Source organism: Callospermophilus lateralis, chromosome 6 (assembly GCF_048772815.1).
Source record: "Callospermophilus lateralis isolate mCalLat2 chromosome 6, mCalLat2.hap1, whole genome shotgun sequence".
Classification (NCBI taxonomy): Eukaryota; Metazoa; Chordata; class Mammalia; order Rodentia; family Sciuridae; genus Callospermophilus; species Callospermophilus lateralis.
Window position 1 is genome coordinate 159,161,784 of NC_135310.1, and position 24,549 is coordinate 159,186,332.

Genomic DNA, 24,549 nt, shown 5'->3' on the forward strand with positions numbered 1-24,549 from the left:
TCAGTGTTGGGAAGGAGGGCAGGGGGCAGGGGGCAGGGTCAGCAGGGAGGGTTGGAGGGCAGGAGGGCGGAGGTCGCAGGGAACAGACCGCAACCTGTAACCAGCCCCTGCGTCCCCGCCCAGCGCGGCGCCGGCGGCCGGCCCCCGCGCAGGCGCAGTAGGGGCAGGCGGAGGCGCGGCGATTCGCCGGCCGAGGCCCCGCCCCGCCCCGCCCTGCGTCAGGATCACGTGTCGTTCGTGGCGGGTGAGCGAGAAGCCTGGCCTTTCCTTCCTGCGTGCCGCTCGCTGCTGCCGGCAGAGGCCGGCGCCTCAGCCCGCGCGCCTTGTGAGAGGCACCCCCGCCACGCCTGCCTGCGCTTGCCGCGAAAACAGCGTTTCCTTCGGGTGAGTGGGGGCAGGGGGGCAGGGCCACAGGGCGCGAGTTGCGCCGCGCCGCGCCTGACAGCCGCTGCCGCTCGCGCCACCTGAGGCCGCGCCACCTGAGGCACCTCCGACGGCGGAGGGCGGCGAATGTGAGGCTTGGGGCTGTGGGGCGCGCTCGGCAGCCTGGGGTGCGAGAGCGCACTGCCATTGGCTGGGCCGGTTTTGGCGCGCTCGCATCTGCGCTCCCCATTGGCTGGCGGCGCCGTCCAGGCGCGGTGGGGCGGGGCGCGGCTGGAACCCGCTAGTACCCTCGGTGGTGCGGGCGCTGGAGGGGGACCGGCTGGGGCCGGGACCGGTGGGGCGAGTGCAGCTGGTGGCGGACACCGGCGGGACGGGGTCGCCTTGCTCTGAGCGGGTCGCAGACGGGGACCCGCGGCGACGGCCTGGCAATCCTGTGCCGCGGTGACCCGGGGTCGCGCTGGCCCGCACCCTGCCCGGTCCTGGGGTTTAATGACTTCACACACTGGCGAGTCTGAAGCAGAGCGTGGGTGCTGGCGACCCGAGGGGTGGCCGCGACGGACCGGCGGCTCAGCCTCGTGCGAAGGCACCCTCGGGCCTCGCTGGGACGCGGCTGTCCGAATCCCAGGTCTCGCCGAGAAGCACCTGGGTGACTTGGGTTCCGTGGCAGTGACCCTCGCTTAGCCCCGGCCCCCGGCCCCCGGCCCCCGGCCCCCGTCCTGATTTGAGCATCCGGGGCCGAGACAGTAGACGGTAGCAGTGCACTGCTCGGTTAGCCATCTTACTCCTGCGCCCCTCGTTCCCCGGCGCCCCGGGTAGTAAAGAAGTGTAGTCGAGTTCGGAGACTCCACCCCGAGCAAAGGGATGCCCGCGAAACGCGGGAGGACTGTTGGAGGGGTACAGACTTGGCTGGGGACTCTGGGTTAGGTACCTCTGCCTCCTGCTCCCTTGCTTGTTAGTCCTTCAGGTCTAGGGGGTGGTTAAACGTTGCCTGTAAACGTACGTGAATGACCTCATTTTGATATTGTCACCACTAAGTGATTGCCAGTGCCCAGCTTGTTACAGCAACAGCAAAGTTGGGATGCTGTCCCTCAGGGTGGACTTGGGCATACCCAAGTGTCTGCTTTGCTTTTCCTGAGGTCCATTTCTCAGATCTTTGAGTTCTTTATTTAATCCAGGACACCATCAGTTCAAAATTTATGATTATGAATATTTTTAGCATCAACAACAAAGACAAAATCTGTACTCAATCTCAGGTGCAAACCATGCTCTGTTTTCTTACTTACTAGAACCTTGCACATTGCCAGCTGTATAATGAATCCCAGTATGAAGCAGAAACCAGAAGGAGTCCAAGAGAATGTGAAGGTATGTGACAGAATCCCTTTAGTGTGCTGCAGAAGGCATGTGGTGAAAAGGTTTGTTTTTTGTTTTTGCAGTACCGGGGACTGAAAACAGGGCCTTGCATGGGCTGGGCACATGACTGTACTGCCCCACTAAGCTGCCTCCCCAGCCCTTTTAAAATATTTATTTTTTGGTACCAGGGACTGAACCCAGGGATCCTTAACCACTGAGCAACATCTCCAGCCTTTTTTGTATTTTATTTAGAGACAGGGTCTCACTGAGTTGCTCAGGGCCTCACTAAATTGCTGAAGCCGACTTTGAACTCATGATCTTCCTGCCTCAGCCTCCCCCTGTGCTGGGATCACAAGCCTGTGCTACCATGCCAGCTATATTTTTACTTTTGAGTACCCGCTCACTAGGTTGCCCAGATTGGTTCAGAAACTTCCCTGGGCTCAAATGACTGGCCAAATAAGTAGAACTAGAGGTGCAAAAGGTATTTTTGACCTAATTTAGCCAAATTTAACTTGGCTATAATTTCTGTGAACCTTACTGAAGTTTTAGACAGGATCGCCTAAGTATTTCATTCTTTTTGATGCTGCCATGAATGGAATCGTTTTCTTAAATTTCATTCTTGGTTTTTCATTGCTATCAGATAGGAATACAGTAATAAAGTTTTTTTGTTTGTTTGTTTTTAGTTTTTTTATGTCTATAGTATAACCTTGCTAACCTCGTTTGGTAGTTCTAATAGTTTTTAATTAGAATCAGTTAGGATTTTCTATATACAAGATTACTTCTTAGATTTCATGAAATTATTGTATTAAAATCTTTTGTAAAAATCATAAGAATTAGTTTGAGTAGGGGACTCAAACACAGACTATATTGTATTATTTTGCACATTTTTCTAGAGTACCTCATATTCATTACTATCTAACCTGTTTTTGTAAGACTTTTTGAATCTCTGTATGATGCTCTCATTGTAAACCTTAAGTATTTATTCTTAGTACAATAGGACAGAGTTTGTTTAAAACTTTTTTAATATTTAGTTTTAGGTGGGCACAATATTTTATTTTATGTGCTGCTGAGGATCGAACCCAGTGCCTCATGCATGCTAGGTGAGCACTCTACCACTGAGCCACAACCCCAGCCCAAGTTTGTTTAATTTTTCAGTTTATAATTTTGACTGGGTCTATTTTGTGATTCTAAATGAATTTATAATTTAGTTAGGGACTGCCACACAGCTGAAACTATATGAGGATTCTGGGAAACATTATATTTTCAGGAAAAAGTATCAGTTTGCAGATTTAAATTAGAGTCAGTAAACTTACATTGATAAGTGAAAGCAAGTGTCTTTTGATAAATTGTTTTCGTTTATTGTGGTTTTCTCAGGAGCCTTATGTTATTTTTCTTGAATAGTATTTGACATTGATAAGCCATGAATTTAATTGTATTGGCTTCCATTTAGGGTGAGATATCTTCCTACTGTACTTTGGGTGTGTTTATTTAAATTTTTTCTTATGAAGGTTTTTCTTTTTTTTTTTTTTAAAGAGAGAATTTTTTAATATTTATTTTTTAGTTCTCGGCGGACACAACATCTTTGTTTGTGGTGCTGAGGATTGAACCAGGGCAGCACGCATGCCAGGCGAGCGCGCTACCACTTGAGCCACATCCCCAGCCCCAATTATGAAGGTTTTCAAATATTCAGATTCAGGGTTCTTGGATTCCTAGCCAGTTGCATGCAAAAATCTGAGTGTGCTTTTGTGTACATTTTATGGGGAGAGAGTTCACAGAACATCAAGTTGCTTTCTAAAAAGGTTGAAACTCAAACATGTGAATGAAACTTTCTGACTTTTTCAACTCTTATTCTAGTATATGCTCTGTACCCAGAAAATACTAATGTAGCATATTACCTTTCTTAAAGCTTGTATATATCAAAGTTAAATCTTAGAAGTGGTGTGTGTGTGCGGGGTGGGGGAGGGGGAAAGAGAGAGAAAATAGAATGACTTCCTTTACCCTTTTTAACATGAATAATTTAAATAAATTAATATCTATTATTAAGATTCAAAAACTGTATTTTCTTTTATTTGTGTGGAGACTGTTTACTAATCTATAATCTAAATTATAACTGAAATGTTGGTGTAATATTTGTTTTCACAGTAGCTGGTATTTGTCCTTCAGTTAAATAGTGAGATAATAATCAACAGTAGAACCTTTACCGTGGGAAAGGTGGACTTGGTCTTGTGAAGTACAGTGTGGAGTCTGTAACTTTCTCACGCTGGTGTGGTGTCATGTTCTTTCTAACCTTGTTTGAGTATTCACCATTGTTTGCTATCCCATGGAGGCAATATAACTAATGATTTTTTGCAAAAGTAGAAAGAACTTTCAGATAAGGAAATATACAGAAAGGTATTTGCATATTATAAGGAAGGCCATATTTTTTCCAAAACAATAACATGGCATTTTAGGATATTTTAGCAGCCGTAAGCACTCACATTTTAGCTGTCTTCCAAGGAATGGGTTAGGGTTAGGGGTGATGGTTGCAAATATGTTTAATATATTTCTGGGCTGCATGTTTAATATATTCTTTAAAATTACCTTCCTTTTGTGAACAGGTAAATTTTTTGGTATAGTCATGAGTTAAAGGAGGTTTGAGATGAATCTTTTCATTAGAGGAAGAAGTATTTTGCAGTGTGAATAATGAACCTTTTCCTCCAGCTTACCTCTTTTGTGTGTTCATACCATAAATGTTATGCTGTTTAGTTTTATAAAAGTAGAGGACCTATAAGTTTCTAGTTTCTTTTTAGAAGACTTTTTAAAAAGAGTATAGATATTCCTATTATACTGGAATTTTTTCATCTATAGTTTGAATTTGGAAATTTTGTTATGTTTGTTTAAATAGATATAATTAGTTGCAAATTGATTATAATAGAATTATATGTTAAAATAAGAAGTTACTTGTTTGTACTTGATTTGGTTGATATCTATTCTTGAGAATTTCTTCAAACTTTGTTTTAATCTTGAGAAATAAACTTTCCATTTGATTAAACCAGTGTCTTATAACATATTAATTATATAGCAAGCCAAATATTGGTATGCTTAGTGATTTTTTTTTTTCACATTATAGTAAGACTGACTATATAGAAACTTAATAACTGAATAACCATGTAGCAACTCAGTAACTAGATAATCAATTATCTTAACTTTTAGAATAGTCCTGTTCCAAGAAGAACTCTGAAGATGATTCAGCCTTCTGCAGCTGGATCTCTTGTTGGAAGAGAAAATGAGGTATGTAGTAGGGGTCTGGATAAAGGTGACACTATCTCTGCTTTAAAAACTTTCCCAAGATTTCTTTATCTGAAACACATACATTTTTGAAATTTGGAAATATAACAATTACATATTCCCCAGAGTGGTTTCTAATTGTTCAACTTGAGAAGTTCAAAATTGCTATGAATGCCTGTACTAGAATTAGAATGAAGTAATAAGTTATGAATTATGAATTATTATGTTTAATAATTTTGGAATAAGATGTCATGTTCTTTCATTCTTTGTGAGTAAATGATGAAATCATGGATAAGTGTTTAGGCTTTTTGCAGATTGAGAATACTGCCTTTTCATGGTACTGAACTTAAAGTCGGCATTTTAGCATAATAATAGTACTTTTATCTAAGTCTTAGACCAAGTTGAGTCCAAAATAGCTGCTGCACAACCACAAATAGGATCCTAATTAGAATGAGTTGTACCCCAAGTATGTATAATATGTCAAAATACACCCTGCTGTCATGTATATCTAAAAAGAACAAAAAAATAGCTACTGCAAATAAAATTCCTAAAGTGGTGCTACACGTTTTGGTAAAGTTTTGAATTGTATAATTTTAAAAAAGATTCACAGATGTCAAAGATAAAGATGTATGAGTGCCCCCCCCCACCTTTTTTTGGTGGTGGGGGGGTTGAACCCAGGGCCTTGTGCATGCGAGGCAAGCACTCTCCAACTGAGCTATACCTGCAGCCCTTGTATGAATTCCCTTTTTAAAATATTCGGTAAGTGACAAAACCACTTACCTTTCCTGTCCATTGAATCAAAATAAATAAATGTTTCTATTATAGTTGCCTAAAGGCTTATCTAAAAGGAAACATTGGAATGACCAGTTAACATCCAAGACTTCCAGCTCTGGAGGTGTTATTGATCCTGAACCAAGTGAAAATAAAAGTCTGGAAGGAGTCACCCAAGAAGCATTTGATCTTATGATTAAAGGTATGTAAAACAAAGGAAAAAACATATAACATAAGGTAAATAATATTTGTTAATCCTGTTATGGATTCTGCCATTTGCTTTTTAATAGGGATACTATTAGATATTTTGCTTGTTTGCCTTTCTTGGGGGTATGCGGGGTACCGGGGATTGAACTCAGGGGCACTTGACCACTAAGCCCCAGCACTATTTTGTATTTTATTTAGAGACAAAAGTTTCACTGAGTTGCTTAGCGCCTCGCTTTTGCTGAGGCTGGCTTTGAACTCTCAACCCTCCTGTCTCAGCCTCCTGAGGCTCTGGGATTACAGGAATGTGGCAAGGCGCCTGGCCTTACTTGTTTGTCTTTGACAATTTAAGATTTCTTATGATTGTAAATAGTATTGGACAGATGTATTTGGCAAGATCCAAATGTGGAAGAGATATTAAGGAAGGAGGCAGTAAATAATATGGCATGTCTTCCAGTAGAATGTCACAGGCTTTGTGAGATTTGGAAATGGGTGTTTTTGAAGAAAAATATTTACAGGATGAATCTGACTGAAAGAAATTTGAATATTCCACAAGAATATTAAGTAACTGTCATTAGGAGTGTGGTTGAAGCAAAGGAAGAAAGTGAATGAGAAATGTTTTGTAATAAGCACTGGTTTTTAATAGAATGGTGGTCAAATCAGAGGAGGAAGTTAGTGATGTCTTTTTTGGCGTGGGGTCTCACTATGTTGCCTAGGCTGGTCTCGGACACCTGAGCTCAAGTGATTTTCCAGCCTCAGCCTCTGTAGGGGTAGGGTCACAGGAATGCACCATGCACTGTGATGTTTGGTTCGCGTTGTGGGAGGTTTTTGTTTTTTGCTTTTTTCCCCCTATGACACTGGGGTTGAACCCCAGAGGTATTTCACTGCTGAGGTACGTCCCCAGTTCTTTTTTATTTTTTACTTTGAATTAGTGTCTCTAAATTGCTGATGTCATCTTTAAACTTTTGATCCTCCTGCCTCAGCTTCCCGAGTTGTTGGGGTTACAGTAGTGTGGTGCAGTGCCCGACTGAGGTCTTTACTTCTAATCACAGGTGATTGGATTTCAACTTGATGAGAAGTTGAGGCCAAGAGGAGTAAATTGGCTTGCTCAAGGTCACAGTGACCAGGGGCTCATTCTGGGTTGCGTGGAAGACAGTAAGGAAAAATGTAGCAGATAGGATTTGACTAGGTAAAGTTAGGAAAGGTCAACTGAATGGAATTAAAGAAGCTCGTTAATAGTACTATAGAATAAACAAAGCAATATTTGTGATATTTCTGATTCAGTTAAAATTAAGGATTGGTAAGAAAATATGAAAGCACCAGAACAACTCACCTATATATCGTGTTGCTAACATAGCCATAGATGAAGAAAATTTCCACAGATTCTCTCTGGGATGTATTATAAGAATTGCAAGAACTGCAAAGAAACCCTGAACTTTATTACATTTGTTGTTGGCAGTGGTATTGGCATAGTCATTTTGGAAAAATTTTGTATGTGTTTTAGGATGAAGGAAATGAGTGAGGTTAGGAGGCAGGATCATAATGTGGTGAATGGAAGGACAAGTGTGGAATGGAGAAGAAGTTGACTTGGAGTTGGGCCATTAGTGGCTCTGCCACTGAAAGAGCTTAGAAACAAATGACGCCCAGTAGCTTGGTGCATACCCGGCATCCAGTTGCTGGTTGTGGACATTATTCTCCATTAAAGCTTCTCGGAGAAATAGCTGATTCCAGGATAGTAGGAGGGCTATTACAGAGTGATTCTGGAATATCTTGTGTCAGAAAATAGGGAAGTACTCAAAAGCGGATGGGCATGTTAAAAGAACACAGGAATCAACTTTAGTGGACTAAATTGTAAAAATTTGAGCATCAAAATGGATAACGACAAGAATGGATTATAAAGCATTGAATAAAAAAGGACATGATTCTATACCAGTAGATTTTCTTTTAAATTGTGGTAAGGAAGTTTTTTTGTTTGTTTGTTTGTTTGTTTTGTTTTTTACAGAATAATGGCATGTAGAAGGAATCATATAAATCACTTTTTGTCCACTGTGGAAATAATAGACATGAGCAAGAAATATCAGTGGACTTTGAAATTGGATGCAAAGTATTTGGAGAATAGAGTATTATTAACACAGACTCAAAAACATTCCTGTACAGATTACTTATTAATTACTAAGGGGAAAAGGCATCTTTACAAGGGAGAAATCTGGGAGATGGCACTTACTCACACGATCAAATTTTTAAAAAAATTTTTTTGTAGTTGTAGATGAACAGAATGCATTTATTTTATTTGTTTATTTTTACGTGGTGCTAAAGATGGAACCCAGGGCCTGATAACAGGAGGCAGGTGCTCTGCCACTGAGCTACAGCCCCAGCCCACACACAGTCAAATTTAACATCTCGGGGCTGGGGGTATAGCTCAGTTGGTAGAGTGTTTGTCTAGCATGTATAAGGCCCTGGGTTCAATCCCCAGCACCACAAATAATAATAAAAGAAATTAAAAAACTTTATTGTGTATATGGTACCGCAGCCCGGGTTCGATCCTCAGCACCACATACAAAGATGTTGTGTCCGCCGAAAACTAGAAAATAAATATTGAAAAATTCTCTCTCTCTCTCTCTCTCCCCCCCACTCTCTCTTTAAAAAAAAAAAAAAAAAATCAACATCTTCCATTTTGTAACAGATTGCTATGTGCTTCCTGATGGTTCTGTAGGTACAGCATACTAATGCAGTATTCCTGCCAAGAAAATGTTTAACGTGAATGAGATCATGGAAACAAATTTGAAATTTTAAAAAGTGTGCAAAATAACTGATATGGACTTTTCAAAAATGTGGATGTCAGGGCTGGAGGTGTATAGGTCAGTGGTAGGGCGTGTGCACGGGGAGGCTGCAGGTTCAATCCCTGGTGCCAGTAACAACCACAAAACCAAATAAAAATTCCCAAACAGAAATGTCGTAGACATGTAGAATAACCTAGGTGATATATGTGTGTTCATTGATTTCTGTTGTAATTCCTCTGAATGACTGAAATGAATCCTTGAAATGTTGGGGAAAATAAAACTTATATTGTTAGATTGAATTTTATTTTGTAAGTTTTTAAGTAATGGTTTTTAAAGTTATATATAAACATTTGTTTCAGAAAACCCATCCTCTCAATATTGGAAAGAAGTGGCAGAAAAACGGAGAAAAGCTCTCTATGAAGCACTTAAGGAAAACGAGAAAGTATGTGCTGAGTATGATTTTTTAATTTTCCAGGATTGTTTACCTTTTGCTGTGTAGCACATTTATCGGGACCAACATAAACTAGCTTTAATGTTGACCTGAGAAAGTTTGACTAGAGAGGCAACTCTGATACCAGAATTGTTACACAAAATGAATCCTCTTGAGAACAACTTTATGCTACACGTGTCTGTCAGTTTTACTTCGAGGCATATAATTGGTTTCACAGTAAATCTATGAAATATTGAACTTTATTTGAATTTTCACACAAAATGAATCTCTTGAGAACCAACTTTATGCTTCATGTGTCAGTTTTACTTGGAGGTATATAATTTGTTACACAGTAAATTTCTGAAATACTGAACTTTAATTTGTTATATAGCTTCATAAAGAAATCGAACAAAAGGACAATGAAATTGCCCAACTGAAAAAGGAGAATAAAGCATTGGCAGAAGTAGCAGAGCATGTACAGTATATGGCAGAGTTAATAGAGGTAGGTAATTTAAAGTTCACCTGATCGAGAATCGTCTGTTTTCCTAAGAGTTAAAGCAATAGTGGGCTCAGGACGTCTTTGTCTCTCTTAACTGCCTTAAAGTATTGTTCCATGCTGGCTCCTGAGTACCAGTTTAAATTGTGCTTTCAAAGTAGTTCAGTCCACTTTGACACTGTTGGTGGTTTTGTAAATTAGTACAACCCCTGTGGAAATCATTATCGAGGTTCCTCAAAAGACTAGGCATGGAACCACAAGACCTAGCTGTCCCACTTGTTAGTATTTATCCCAGAGAACTAAGAGCGGCACACTATCGCAACACAGCCACTTCAGTGTTTATAGCAGCACAGTTCACAATAGTCAAATTATGAAATCAGCCCAGATGCCCTCCAGTAGATGAATGGATAAAGAAAATGTGGGTCTGTATACACAATGGAGTTTTATTCAGCTGTAAAGAAAAATGAAATTATGTCATCTTCAGGAAAATGGATGGAACCATTATGTTAAGCAAAAGAAGACAAAATCAGAAAGTCAAAGGTTGGGTGAATATTTTCTGTCACATGGAAGCTAGAGAGGAAGAAGGAAAAGAAAGGTGGGGTGACCGCATGAAAAGCAAATAGAGATCAGTAGAGCAGAGGAAAGGGGTCAGAGGGGGAGGGAGAGGTGCTGGAGGGATACTGGCCAAGTTGTGGTATTATATTGTGTGCATGTACAAATATGGAACAAGAAATATCCCACCATATGTACAACTGCATTGCACCAGTAAAAAAAAAAAAAAGTGGAGAAAAAAATATAGAAAAGAATAAAAAAATTGGCAAATTATTAAACATTGTGATTTTGCAGAAACATGAACTAGCTTGGTGGAGACTGATATTACACTGCCTATAAGTGAATTTATTGAAGGACAAGATGAAAACAGTCTTATATAGCATTGAGGGTCAGCTGTGTCAGCATACTGATAATGACTTGAATCCTAAAGTTTTTACAACAAATTACTGGTTTATTCCTTAGAGACTGAGTAATGAACCTCTGGATAACTTTGAATCACCGGACAGTCAAGAATTTGATTCAGAAGAGGAAACTGGTGAGATTTCTGAAGTAGAAGACTCAGAAACTCCTGGCGCATGTACTGAAGGAGCTGCACCTTCCTCTACGGATGCAGAACCATGAGATGATATTCAGTAATATTTGATTGTTGAGAAATATGCTGCCAAAGTTTACCTCACTATAGTTCTTTGTAGCAGAGTTACTACATAATTCAAAAGCTAGAATCAAACTTCCATGTTTGAATCCTGGGACACTATTATTGTATTAAATACAAATACTGTGTATTTTTAATCTATGATATTTTATGTAATTAGCACATCATTTTCTCAGTTGTCAGATATGACCTGTGTATATATGATAAATAAACTTTGGTTTCCTATTGAACTTTGTATATGTCTGAAGATGATGTGTCTATAGAAAATGTCTCGGGCTGAGGATGTGGCTCAAGCAGTAGCACACTCCGCTGGCATGTGTGCAGCCTGGGTTCGATCCTCAGCACCACATACAAAGATGTTGTGTCCGCCGAAAACTAAAAAAAATATTAAAAATTCTCTCTTTCTCTCTCTCTCTCTCTCTTAAAAAAAAAAAAAAAAAAAGTCTCTTTTGTGCTTGTGGTACTGGGGATCTAAGCCAGGGCTTTGCACATGCCAGGCACATGCTCTACACTGAGCTACATCCCAGCCCTTTATATTCTTTGAGACAGACTTTCACAAAGTTGCTGAGGCTGGCCTCAAACTTGCTGTCCTCCTGCCTCGTCCTCCCATTTAGCTGGGATTATAAGAGTGTACCACCATGCCCGGCTTATTGTTTGCTTTCTATTCTTCTGCCATCTTGGGAGAAAACAAATTTATCCCTGTTTAAACAGATAACCGAGGTCCTAACTCCCAAACCTGATTGTACCTCAGGCTCACTGTAAGCACTATTGATCTCCATATCCAGACTCAGATATTCTTTTTTTTTCCCCCTCAATCAGCTATAAATGGACACAATACCTTTATCTATTTATCTTTATGTGGTTCAGAGGATGGAACCCAGTGCCCCACCTCTACTGGGCAAGTAATCTACCACTGAGCCACAACCTCAGTACCTCAGGTATTCTTGAGAGTTTTGGAACGTAACACAAGATATTTGTAGGGAAAAAAAATAGTGTTTTTTTAAAAAAACAAATAGTATCTGTTTGCCAGGTGGATCTGACTAGCTGAGCAAAGGCTTGACTGGCTGGTGTGATCACATTGCTCTTGGAATCAAAGTGTGTGCAGGGGGATCAGTTAAAAGTCCAGTGGAGTGACGAGAGTTTCACGTACTAGTATAGTGTGAAGTCTATAAATATGAAGAGGCGTGGGTTGATATTAATGATGAATTTTCCACGTATACCATTTTTTTGAATGAAGAAAAAATAAAGAACAGTACTAAATACACAGCATTGGAGCTGAAAGTAGTCTTGTATAAATTGACAATAAAGAGCAATGTCAAGCTTCAAATAATTGTTCTAGGTAAGTTTCTTTATAAGACTTCTGTCCAATATTGAGATAAAGCATACCTCATAATGTATTGTGAGGAGTAAGATCTCTATTATAGTGCTTGAACTAAGGGCTTAGAAAATGGAAGCTATTATTAACAGAATTTCATCCAAGTAGAACTTTCTGGAATAGTAGGAGTATCTATGCTGTCCACTTTTGTAGCCAGTAGCTACTGACACTTGAAATGTGGTCGGTGAATAAGTGGAAGTTTTCATTTAATGTTTTAGCAGCTACATGAGGCCAGTGGTTGCTGGGTTAGGGTTACTGTGTGTTAGTGTGGGCCACTAGCCCAGAGAGCTAGTGGAGGAAAATTACTTTTTTAAATAAATTAAGATACTCTAGTTAGGGTAAGGGTGAAAAATGCTAAGATTGGCATAGCCTGGCTTAGGATACCGCTCTTGGGTTGATTGACAGTTTTCTTAAGATTCTGCACCATGGACAAGATGAAATTGGAAATGTTAACAGGAGAAATGGAACCTAGTGAGCCCCAAAGCAATGTCTACTGCCTTAAGGCCCTTTCAGCTTTGTCTAGAAAACTCCTTTGAAGATACCTCAGTTGAGTTTTGGGTTTTCCTAATAGATCAATCAACAACAAATGGGTGTGTTTAAATATCTGTGCTGCAGTGTCCTCCGTGTGGGAGGACTGAGGTGTGTGTGGCACATGGACCAGAATGGTTCCCCAGCAGGATCAAGCATTGCACGTCCCTGTAGTGGTAACTTTCTATTTTTTTTTGGGGGGGGGGGTGTCTTTTTTTTTTGTCAGACGCTTTGCCACTGAGCTACATTCCAGCCCGGTAACTTTATTGATAACATTTTCTATCAGCCTCTCCCTCTCTTAGTGCTAGTTTCTGAAGTCACCTCCCAAGTAAAATTCCTTCTGGGAAAAGCTGAACGCTGGGGAGACATGAATTTTGAAAGGAAAGCAGAGAATTTGCAAAGGTTTTGGCCAATGGTTTTTAAATTCAAGGCTTAGCATAAAAATGCTTCAGGGCCCAACTCTGAATTATTCATCTTAAAGGAGTACCAGAGACCAAAAAAGGAATCTGAATAAAATATTATGGCTAGACAACCCTCAGATGTTGGCCAGAGCTTCCTGGAGCTTTGTCAGAATACAGACCTTCAGCAGTCTCTGGCTAAACGTGTCAGTGGGGCACAGCTGTTGGTTTTCAACTTAAACCCATTAAAATGACTAGAAACCATAAAAGACAATCCCATATTGAAAACCTGGAGCCAACACATGAAAAAAAAAAATAACACTGCAGGGAACAGAATAAAACAAAACATAAGAATTGGTAGGCAATTTCATTTCTAGAAATGTATTCTGCAGATACACCAAGGTGAATGACATTTCAGGTTATTCATTACAATTTGGAGCTACCAAAGACTAGAAAAAACCTCAATTTCCATCACTATTGGGGTGGTTATATACCCCAGTTGTATAGTGGAATACTCAGAAGTAGCAGGACAAATTGAATTTCTGTGTGGAATCTACTGTGTGTTAAGAAGGACTGAAAAGGGGTTATATGTACTCTTGTAGACTGACAGTGTTTGGAAAGACAGGCAGCAGCTTTTTTTCTCTCACTAGTTTTTGCATTTTTTATTGAAGGCACATATGCTGTTCCATATCTAATGTTTTCTTTCAGAAGTAGGGAGCTCTGTAGCTGTGACACTCCTGGTTTCAGTAGCATGGAGAGACTCACCTGATTGGTGACTTGGGGAAGTGTTCCCCTTCTTCCCGCAGAATGTGAGGGCTGCATTGCTATTTTCTTCTGCTCCTCTTGATTCAGACACAGACTAAAGTGAAATTATCCATCAACTGAAGATTGGGCATATAAGTTCCCAAAACTCTTACCTCCCATTCAACCTTAGGGAAGTACTGGAAAATCTGCAAATTCTAACATGAGAATGAGCCATGGGAAGACAAGAGAGTGTACAGGAAACAGGATCCAACATTGGAGGAGTGGTGGGGTTCCTGGAAGTAATATTTGTAGCTGTATGGCCAACTAGATCTGCGGTAGAGGGTGCTGGACTCTGTAATGGGGGGCTGACTTCAAAAAGAAACCAGCAGGGGCTGGGGATGTGGCTCAAGCAGTAGCACACTCGCCTGGCATGTGTGTGGCCCAGGTTCGATCCTCAGCACCACATACAAAGATGTTGTGTCTGCCAAAAACTAAAAAATAAATATTAAAATTCTCTCTCTCTCTCTCTCTCTCTCTCTCTCTGTCTGTCTCTCTCATCTCTCTTAAAAAAAAAAAGAAACCAGCAGGGCTGGGTTTCTGTTCTCGTGACTAAAAGGCTCAGGTAAACTGGGCTAACTGTCAAAATAACCACACGAGAGACACAAATACCTTTTTCATTGGGGTCGCTGTGATGGCTCCTCTGACCTTAAGGGTCTGCTGGGAGAGAGAGGGAGAGAGGGTGCTGTCCCCTTTTATTGAGGAGAAGCTATTCAAATGAGGCAAGGGGTGAGGTTTCAGGGGGCTGAGTCTATCTTCATGATGTCCACTGTCAGAAGGTTGACTGACACCTGGGTAGGCCACACCCAAGGGCACAGTAAGAGAAGGGGACACACACAAGGCACTTCCATGGAAGATTCTATCCTAACAGGGCAAGGGGTTATATTACAAAGGAACAGGTGAGCACGGCTCCACCCATGGGGCTGTAGCAAGACACAGTCACTCGAACCCTAGAAGAACTGGACAGACTAGCAGCATGGGTGGCTGACGCCACATCACCCAGCAGGGGAGTTAACTTAGTCACATGCGAGGTTGGTCTCCCAACACAGCAGGCCACACCTGTCACTCCAGTGACTTGGGAGGCTGAGACAGGAAGTCTGCAAGTTCCAGGGGAGCCTCAGCAACTGTCTCAGAGCAAAAAAAAAAAAAAATAGACTGGGGATGTGGCTTAGAGGTGAAGTGTGCTCCTGGGTTCAACCCCCAGTACTGCAAAAAGGAAAAGAAAAGGACTGAGAATTCCCCGTGTGTCGTACAGGAGTATGGAGAGGGATTAAACAGGCAAGTGGGAGCGACTCAGTGACAGGTGTCCAGAAACTGAAAGAAAGCAACTCCAGGGAACACGACTGTGCAAGGAATGAAATGGAGTCATACTACACCATGTGACAGCCAGGAAACAGTGAAGTAATCACCATTGTGTGGATTATACTGAGAGGAAGGGGAAAAGTGGAGGTAGGCAAGGGGAGTGTTACGTTCTCCTCTGTCCTATGAAGTAAAAAGAATGCCTAAAATTGAAAAGCAAAGAATTAACCATGTGTGTGGATTATTTAGAACTATGGAGGTAAATAGAGAAGAAACAACTGAAAGAATTCAAATGGTTTCCTTTGGACATGTGCATGAGGAGGGGACTATCTTACTCTAGAGGCCTTGCATTGGACTTTTTTTTTTTTATTTTTTAAAGAGAAAGAGAGAGAGAGAGAGAGAGAGAGAGAGAGAGAGAGAGAGAGAGAGAGAGAGTTTTAATATTTATTTTTTAGTTATCGGCGGACACAACATCTTTGTATGTGGTGCTGAGGATCGAACCCGGGCCGCACGCATGCCAGGCGAGCGTGCTACCGCTTGAGCCACATCCACAGCCCTGCATTTGACTTTTAAAGCTGTGTATTACTGTGAGAAATTAAACATTTCAAAAGCATTAAAAGTGACTCTTGACAGTGATCCAGTCTCTGAGTCAAACTTTTGATTTCAACCCTTAGTCTACTTCTATGATCTGAATTCAAGCTTGAGAAACATGCTGTACACAATTCACAAAATCCATAAAGGGCAAAAAACACTTGCTGCATAGCAGACAGAGGACAGCTTTTCTTCACTCTAAGATTTGAGAAAGTTTCCTGGGACATCCTCCAAATGATGAGCTTCACCTCCCTCCCAACCTTCCTCCTGTAAATTCAAGTGAGGTTTTTTATAACCCATCAAAGATGGACGCCCAACACTACAGCATAGCTCAGGCTGGCAGTACTTCAACCCATGAGAGCTGCAAGTTAAACTACAGGCGGGTATTGTGGAAAAACAAGTAGGCACATTAGATGTGTATATATGCATGTTTTTTTTTTTTTGTTGTTTTTTTTTTTTGGTTGTGCTAGATTAATCCAGGACCTTCCAAATTCTAAGTACGTATTCTACCACTGAGCTATATTTCCACCCATAATATTTTTTTGTAATAACATTTGATTAGGCTGGTGTTTTTTACAGACTAGGGCGAGTGAACATCTTTCTAAGAAGCCTGGAGTTGCCCTAAGTTTGGTTTGCCTGTGGGTGTCTGATACCGCTCTTGACGGAACCCAGAGGCCTGCCAAAGGAGTTGAAGGCCTCTCAGTTCTCCACACTTCCAGAGGCCTCTGTGCAGCAAGATCAACTCTGGTAGCCAGAAAACCACCCCAGCCCAAAACACTGCATCTGAAAACCCTGTATTGCAACGGGCCTGAAAGGACCTGGCAGGCCACAGTGCCCACTACGGGGCATGACGGGTGAGGATTTGGTAGTGTGGGTGCTTTTGCTTAGTGTCATCTTTCATTTGTGGGGCTGGAAATGGAACCCAGGGCCTTGTGCATGGGCTCACTGTGAAGTCACTCCCCCAGCCCTTAATGTCATCTAAGATCTCCAATAAACCACTGTTCCTATCACACACATAACCAATGTTTCTCATTTAATTTTTAAGGGGTATTTTTTTACTTCCAATAATTTATTACCACAGAACACCTAGTATTATGACAGCCCAGCATCATTTTTTCCTCTCAGAAATCAGTTATGAATTTATGCTCTTAATCAGCTTCAAATTGTTGTATAAGAAGGTAAAGTTTCATGATTTAATGGTGGACATTGGCTATCACAGGCCTTTGCTCAATAGATGACAAAGATTGTATCCAGCTTACACTTTTCTAACTGTATACTCCCCATTGTATCCAACTTTACATTTTAACATCTTTATTTCCTACTGAGAGAGGGTACACTCATGCACAAGCTCAAAGAGCCTGATCTACAAGGTCGTTTTAAGCAGTATTTCCTTCCCTGAAGTTTCATCAACGTGTTTAACTAATAGTATGAAAATTTATGTAGAACTGTGTAACTACAAAAGACAATGCTGAAGAATAATGTATCGACTTTTACTAAGGTTTCCAGGGTAGTACAATGGCATAGATAGCTGCGTCATGTAACTGAGTTTAGAGAAATCAATTCCTGTGAAAACCTATTAGGAAATACAGCACTTCTGCAAAATTCTCAGGCCATCCAGACCAATCCTCCATAGCCAACAGTTGCAAATTACATCTTAGACTACTGTAGTCTTTAAGCTCCTTGATGAACACTAAGTTATTGCACGTCATGACAGACAGAGCATAACACGTCCAAAATTTAACAAGGAGGTCACTATTGATTTCACTTTTGACGGTAGACTGAAGATGGTGTTCCAAAAACTGAGTGAGAATAGGAATAAATTTCAGGTGTCTGGCTTTTCTCTGGCTGACAGGGTTTAAGTAGCACCAACATGCCACGCTCTGGAGCAGCAGAACCTTCGCCTTTGGTGACACCTCCTCATTTTGCAACAAGTTAGCTATTTCTTTCATGTACTCAGCTGCAAATCTCCCAGCTGCGGGTCCACCTGTAAAACAAGCATTTGCATTTCCATGAGGGTTTTAGCTACTAACATTCTGGAGTCTTAGTTTCTCATTGGAGCAAAGAGAAACCACCACAAAGCAACAAAGCTGGGAGCTGACTGGGAGGAGAAGGGTTCTCATGAGTTTTGGTTTTTTTTTTTTTTGAGTTGCTGGGATTACAGGTGTGTGTGCCACCATGCCCTACTGGATCCACTGTTAGAGATCACTAAGGAGAAAAGAATTAGTTCTAACTATAGTGGTTCAAAGACAAAAAACAAAGCAAAACCAAAAAAAAAAAAAAAAACACAAAAAACTAATAATTCTATCAAAGGAAATGTTACTTTTTAAAAAAATTTGTTTTAATTTAATTTTTTTTTTTTTTTTTTGGTGCCAGGGATGGAATCCAGAGCACTTAACCACTCAGCACATCCTCAGCCATTTTTGAATTTTTTTTTTTTTTTTTTTTTTTTAATTTAAAGACAGGGTCTTGCTAATTGCTCAGCATCTCGATAAGTTGCTGAGACTGGCTTTGAACCTCCTGCCTCAGCCTCCTGAGCTACTGGGCTTACAGGTGTGTGCCACGATTCCTGGCTGTTACTGGAGTTTTAAGACTCGAGCTAAAGAAGTCACCAAATGACAGTGTTCTCACAAACAAGAAGACTGTAAGACGCCTCTTTGGCAGCTATTTAAATCATACCTGTGAAAGCCAGCAGCCCAATTTTCTGGGCAGCCTGGGCTCTCGTTTCAAAGGGTAGAAGCTGATTCTTCAAAATGTTGCCAAGTGCCAGTATTTTTTCTTTGTGAAAAATACTCTCAGCTGAAGACATGTGGACTTCTTCCTCCTCCTCAGCAAAATAGCCCTTGATAGTGACCTTCCAGAATTTTCGGAGGCGCTGACACAGCCTCACAAAATAATGGTGCATCCGAACCCAAATTCGTGTGCAGAAAAACTGTTTCTTGGTCATCCTGCAGAAGGGCCAGCAGTGCCCAGTGCCCCACCAGCCTGAGGGGAGCTAATAGTCAAGAACTCCAGCCGTCACCGGGCAACGCCTTAGAATGGAACGTGCAGCCCACAGGAAGTTCAGAAGGCAGCACACAGGAGTCCCTGGGGGCCTTGAGGGCCGACCCCGGGTAAGGGGACCAGGTCTACTTCCCTTCTCTGAGGCCCCAAACCTGGCTTGACTTTGGTCCCCTGCATTAGCAGGCTAGACCCCTTGCCCTTGCACCTTCAGGAGTGCAGAGCCCACCTGGAACTCCCCGCTGTCCTCTGGCTATTTCACAGTCTGCTCTCTCCCATTGTTGACTCACAGCATTGCACCTCCTCTGCTCTTTGTCACTAACAGGGTCTTCTGACTCATCCTATTTAAAAGAGCACTCCCGGAACTCCAGGCACGTTCCCTGCCCCACTGCACCGTGCCAAACATCTGACTCCTCCCGGCCCTGTGGACATGCCCTCTCTGTTGTGCAGATTTCTACCAACCTCTGCCTCCCCACAGAGATTCTGAGTGATTTTTCCATCTGAACTGGTCCTTTGAATCATCAAAAAACAGGCTGTCCTTTTATTTTTTATTTTTTTCTCATTACAAAAATAAAGCTCTTGACTTCATACACAGCCTCCTGCAGTGACTGCATGGGGCTTGCTTGGCTCCTCTTTACAGCACATTCTTCAAAGAATTGCCCACCTCATGCCTCTCAAGTTTTCCGTTGTCTCTTGGATGGTCTGCAAACAGGATTTAGCTAGGACTCCCCTGAGGTTGCCCAACAAGCCTCTGACGAAGACCTTTACTCTGCTGAACCCCATTCTCTGTCCTCAGCATCAGCATCTGGTTATCCTGTAAACCCTTTTCACCCAGCTTCTGAGACACGCTGTCTTGTTTTTTTCTTTTACTGGCCACTTTCTGTTTTCCTTTGCTGGTTCCCCCGGCGTTTTTTATGACCTCTAAATATTGTAGTGTTCTAAGGCTCAGTCCTTGGATTCTTCTTCTTCTTTTTCTACCTACACTTCTTATGTGAGATAAACCCATGTATGCTGAAGACTCCCGAATCTACGTGTTTTTGTTATTGCTGTTTGTTTGTTTATTTATTTATTTATTTTTGAGATGGGGTCTTGCTGTTGTTGCCCAGGCTGGCCTCAACTCCTGGACTCAAGCAATCCTCCTGCCTCAGTCTCCTGAGTAGTTGTGACTGCAGAAGCACACAACCCACCCTGTCTCCAATTTTGTTTTGAATAGAAATTTTCATCTGAGCTTCAGATTCACGTCCAGTCACCAACTTGATATTTCCATTCGGATGTTAAAAACTTTGCAAACTCGTCATGTCCGAAACAGAGTTCCCGGTTTTCTTAGCTTTCCTGGCTTCTCAGAGCCTCTTCCTGGAGGATGGCACTCCATCCCTCCTGTGGCTCAGTCGAACCTGGTGGACTCATTCTTGGCTCCCATCGGTCTCACAGTCATTTTCAACTTATCGTCAAATTCTTGGGCTCTACTTCAAAACATCCCAAATTTGAGACATTCTATCTACAAAATGTATCTTCCTGTTTACTTCAAATGTATTAATATGTGAAAGTTTTTAAAACGGCTTGGAGAACGTTGCTCTCTTCTAGGTTGAAAGAACCTGAGGAGCGTGACCACTAATCAAACGTGGGCCCCCTGGGGTGGTGTCCATGTAACTCTTCGGGAGAGTGTGCAGTATGTGCACCATAGAGGATACTGTGGGACACCTGGGGGCACGTGGACTTGTGTCATCCAGGACGGTCGCCACAGCTACACGTGACCATTGAGCATCTGAATGTGACTAGTCTGAGTGGAGAAGTGCTGCAAGTGTAAAATGCACACTGGATTTCAAATAATTAGTATAAAAAAGATGAAAAATATCTCATTAGTAGTTTTTATGTTGGTTACATTTTGAAATATTTCAGATACATTAGATTAAATAAAATATCCTTCCCCTGTTCTTTGATGTTTCAAAAACGTGGTTACTAGGAAACTCAGAACACCAACATGGCCCCTTTTCAAGATCTGAGCACTTACTGTTGCTTCTGTTGGGAATGTTCTCTCCAATTAAAATAATCAGCACGACTCACCCCATTACTCCTCCAGTCGTTCCTCAGTGGCAACCCTGTGTGGTTGGGGTCTTTGACCTCATCCTCCCCTGCCTTTATTTTATTCATGGTAGTGGGAATTGAATCTGTGGCACCCACTGAGCTACATCCAAGAGTCCCCCTGAGTTGCTGAGGCTGGCCTTGAACTTGAGATCCTCCTTCCTCAGGCTCCTGAGTCGCTGATACTACAGGTGTGCTCTGACCACACCCAGCTAATCACCTTTGCCTGTTTTCTGTGACAAAAACTGAGATGAACAACTACTGAGGAGAAGACGCGGTCTCCGGGGTTTTGGGTCCCCGTCAGCTGGCTCCCTTGCTCGGGCTATGGCAAGGCAGAGCCCCCTGCTAGCTGGCAAGGGCCTGGTGGAGCAGGGCTGCTCAACGTATGGCACTAGGCCACCTCCTGAAGGCCCCACCACCTCCCAGTAGCACAAGCTGGAGGCTGGGCCTTCAGTCCAGGAGCCTCAGTGGGGACTCAGAAAGGCTGCCCTGGCTAGAAGCAGGGCCTACTTAGGCCCACAAATGCCCCACAGGGAGCTGAAAGCAGGACTAAGCTCAGCATCTCTGCCTTCATCTTCTCCTGAATCCTTTATGACCTTAAACCTCGTGTCGGGGCCCTGCTCGGCTCTTATGTTGGTCACTTAAGGCACACTCATCTGGACACTAATAATGCAAGGTCATAGCCTGAGCTCACCAGACCCATCTTATTCCCCTGGGATCCTGAGGTCTCCAGCCATCCCCACGTCCAGGATCACAGGCCTGATAGATGAACATCTTGATTGCCAAGTGGATGTTGTCCCCTTCAAGTAAGAAAGAACTCTGGAGCCACCTCTCGTCACACAACCAGCACTGAGAGGGCCATCGACCAAGGCCAATCTGACCAAGGCTGTGTAATGAGGCATGCTTCTCACCCTCCGCCCCAATTCTTCATCTGTTAAACCTGAAGCTCCCGTCAGCACCCTGGAGACAGGGCCGGGACACTTGGTTTCTCTTTGCCTTTCCAATGTGGCCAGTGTTTTAGTCAGTTTTGCATTGTTTGGACCAAAAGACCCACTGTGGGAGGCCGCCAGGTCATGTGACCAGCATTTTCCTTTCCTAATTGGTGAGGCTCTGTCGGTCACTTCCCATGACCTGGCCACTTCAAAGTGGCTATAGCCGGTGGCCCCGATCTTGAAAGTCGTACAGATGCCGCGAAATGTGTCTTCATTCATGGGCGTTCCTTCCTACCCCACCCCTCTTGAACTTTACTGGTTGGAAATACCTAAAGAATGAGAGTCTCCTGAATAAAATACCCTCTCTCTCTCTCTCTCTCTCTCTCTCTCTCTCTCTCTCTCTCTCAACAGCCTCTCGTGACATTCCTTGCTCTCCCATTTGGGGAGCTTGAGGCTGAGGGCACAGGAGCCGTCCTGGGGCTTGAATTAAAGGTGAAGTATGTGTCTGTGTTTTATTTGATACCTTAGGAAATCCACTCAAGTGACCCTTAGTTTAGCTGCCTGCACTGGTCGGGGGTGGCGGGGAGGGCAGCACCCAACAAGAACAACTTAGAGGGCTGGGTTGTGGCTCAGCAGTAGAGTGCTTGCCTAGCACATGCGAAGCACTGGGTTCGATCCTCAGCACCACATAAAAATAAATAAAATAAAGATATTATGCCCAACTACAACTAAAAAAAATATTTTTTTTTTTTTAAAAAAAGAACAACTTAGAGGAGGAAAACTTTATTTTGGCTCGCAGTTTCAGAGGTTCAGTCCACTGACTCCATAGCTCTGGGCCCAGGTGAGGCAGACCACCATGGCAGAAGGATGTGACAGAAGAAAGCAGCTCAGGACATGGTGGCCAGGAAGCAGAGAGAGCTCCCCTCACTAGGGACAAAATGTACATCCCAAAGGCACACCCCCAGTGACCTCTCTCCTCCAGCCAAACACTACCTGCCTACGGTTACCATTGATGTGGATTAACTGGGTGGTAACTGATGTGGATTCACCCACTGATTAAGTTTTATCTCATACTATAATCATTTCACCTCTGAAAATTCTTGCATTGTCCCACACATGAGCTTTGGGGGGGATACCTCATCTCTAAGCCACACTAACCATATTGATTAAAAGTTCTTTTCACCACTACCTTTACTGTTTCGTTTTTGTGGCAAGTGGAAGGACCTGGTTTGCTGGGAACTCTGGAGTGAGGCTTCTGACCTAGCACTCTGGTAGTAAGCACTGGGGGGACATTTAAGATCCAAACTCTAACACTCTGCCTCTGGCCCCCACTAGCTCCTATTCATCCCACAATGCAGAATGCACCGCGTCCACCTCTAAGAGCCTCCACAGTCGTAACAGTTCCAGCACTGCCAAAAAGTCCAAGTTCACAGTTTCCTTTGAGACTCAAGGCAAAATCTTGCTGAGAAACCCTATAAAAATTGAAAGAGCAAGTTACATTACTCCAAAATACAGTGGCACAAGATACTCATTCCAAAAAGGAGGAAGAGGAGCAGAGAAAGGAGGGATTGAAGCCAAGCAAGACTGAATCCCAGCTGGGCAGACATTGAATGCTCTAGTCCTGCATTCAGTATCTGGGGAGCATGTCGGCATGAGGTTAGCTCCGTTGGGCTTGGGCAGCCCACCCAGTGGCCTTGCTGGCAGGAGCCTACATGGCCTCTCTGTTGGGCTGACTCTGCTCACCGCCTGCATCTTCCCATGGCAGGCATTCCAGGCTCCTGACATCTCCAACTTCCCAGGGTTTCCATTGCAGCTTGGCTGCACACACAGCCTCACGCATTGCCCTCTCACAGGCTATTTGCAGCCCTTGGATGCTGCCCTGTATTGTCTATCCTTTCTCTTAAATCTTGATGGAAGACTCCATGACCCCACCCTTGCATTCTGCATGTGTGAAAGACCAGCGTTCTGTGCATGATGCCATAGTCCACCACTGGCTGGAGCAGGAGCGAGGCCCACTTTAACAGTGGCTACTGAGGACTTTGACAGCAGAACATGGAGAAATGAATCCCAGGAAAATGATTTTTAGGTGGCCTTGTGCAAGCAGGGCACCCTGGGGCTCTCTTCTCAAGGGAAAGTCTTTGGAAGAGATACTTTTACAACATGCCACGGCCTTGCCACTTTCTGAGATGACCTCAAACCATCTTTCCTGGTCTCTCAGTGCAGATTACTTGGCCTCTTTTTAATGTCTCTGATCTTTTTAGAAACCATGCCCTCCCAAGTTCCTTTTCTTGACAAACTGCAAGTTTTTCAAATTTCTATGATATGCTTTCTGTTCCTAATTCTCACAGTAAATTTGGCTAAAATAACCAAATTGGTGCGACTACTATGGAAAACAGTATGGAGATTTTTCAGAAAACTTGGAATGGAACCACCATTTGACCCAGCTATCCTACTCCTCAGTCTATACCCAAAGGACTTAAAATCAGCATACTACATTGACGCAGCCACATCAATGTTTATAGCAGCTCAATTCACAATAGCTAAACTATCAGAACCTACCCAGGTGTCTTTCAATAGATGAATGGATAAAGAAAATGTGGTATATATATAATCAATGAAATATAGTGTAGCAATATACACTGTATTCTCAAAGGGATAGA

The 24,549-nt window shown here is 42.7% G+C and overlaps 2 protein-coding genes across 3 annotated transcripts; one reads left to right on the forward strand and one right to left on the reverse strand.

Annotated features, from left to right (window-relative positions):
• The first annotated feature begins 233 nt into the window (after positions 1-233).
• Gmnn (geminin DNA replication inhibitor) lies at positions 234-11,116 on the forward strand. Of its 2 annotated transcripts, XM_076857934.1 has the most exons (7): positions 234-384; positions 1,671-1,746; positions 4,927-5,004; positions 5,827-5,974; positions 9,116-9,198; positions 9,578-9,688; positions 10,697-11,116. In XM_076857934.1, the coding sequence occupies exons 2-7, from the start codon at positions 1,696-1,698 to the stop codon at positions 10,853-10,855; spliced, it is 630 nt and encodes a 209-aa protein (XP_076714049.1). In that variant the 5' UTR covers positions 234-384; positions 1,671-1,695; the 3' UTR covers positions 10,856-11,116. The 2 variants fall into 2 exon arrangements, with proteins under 2 accessions (XP_076714049.1, XP_076714050.1); XM_076857935.1 differs by lacking the exon at positions 9,578-9,688.
• Positions 11,117-17,434: 6,318 nt separating this feature from the next.
• Positions 17,435-18,822, reverse strand: Armh2 (armadillo like helical domain containing 2). Its single transcript, XM_076857990.1, has 2 exons — positions 18,555-18,822; positions 17,435-17,862 (listed from the first exon to the last, which is right to left on the reverse strand). Exons 1-2 carry the CDS (start codon positions 18,820-18,822, stop codon positions 17,435-17,437), a joined length of 696 nt encoding a protein of 231 aa, XP_076714105.1.
• Between the last annotated feature and the right edge of the window lie 5,727 nt (positions 18,823-24,549).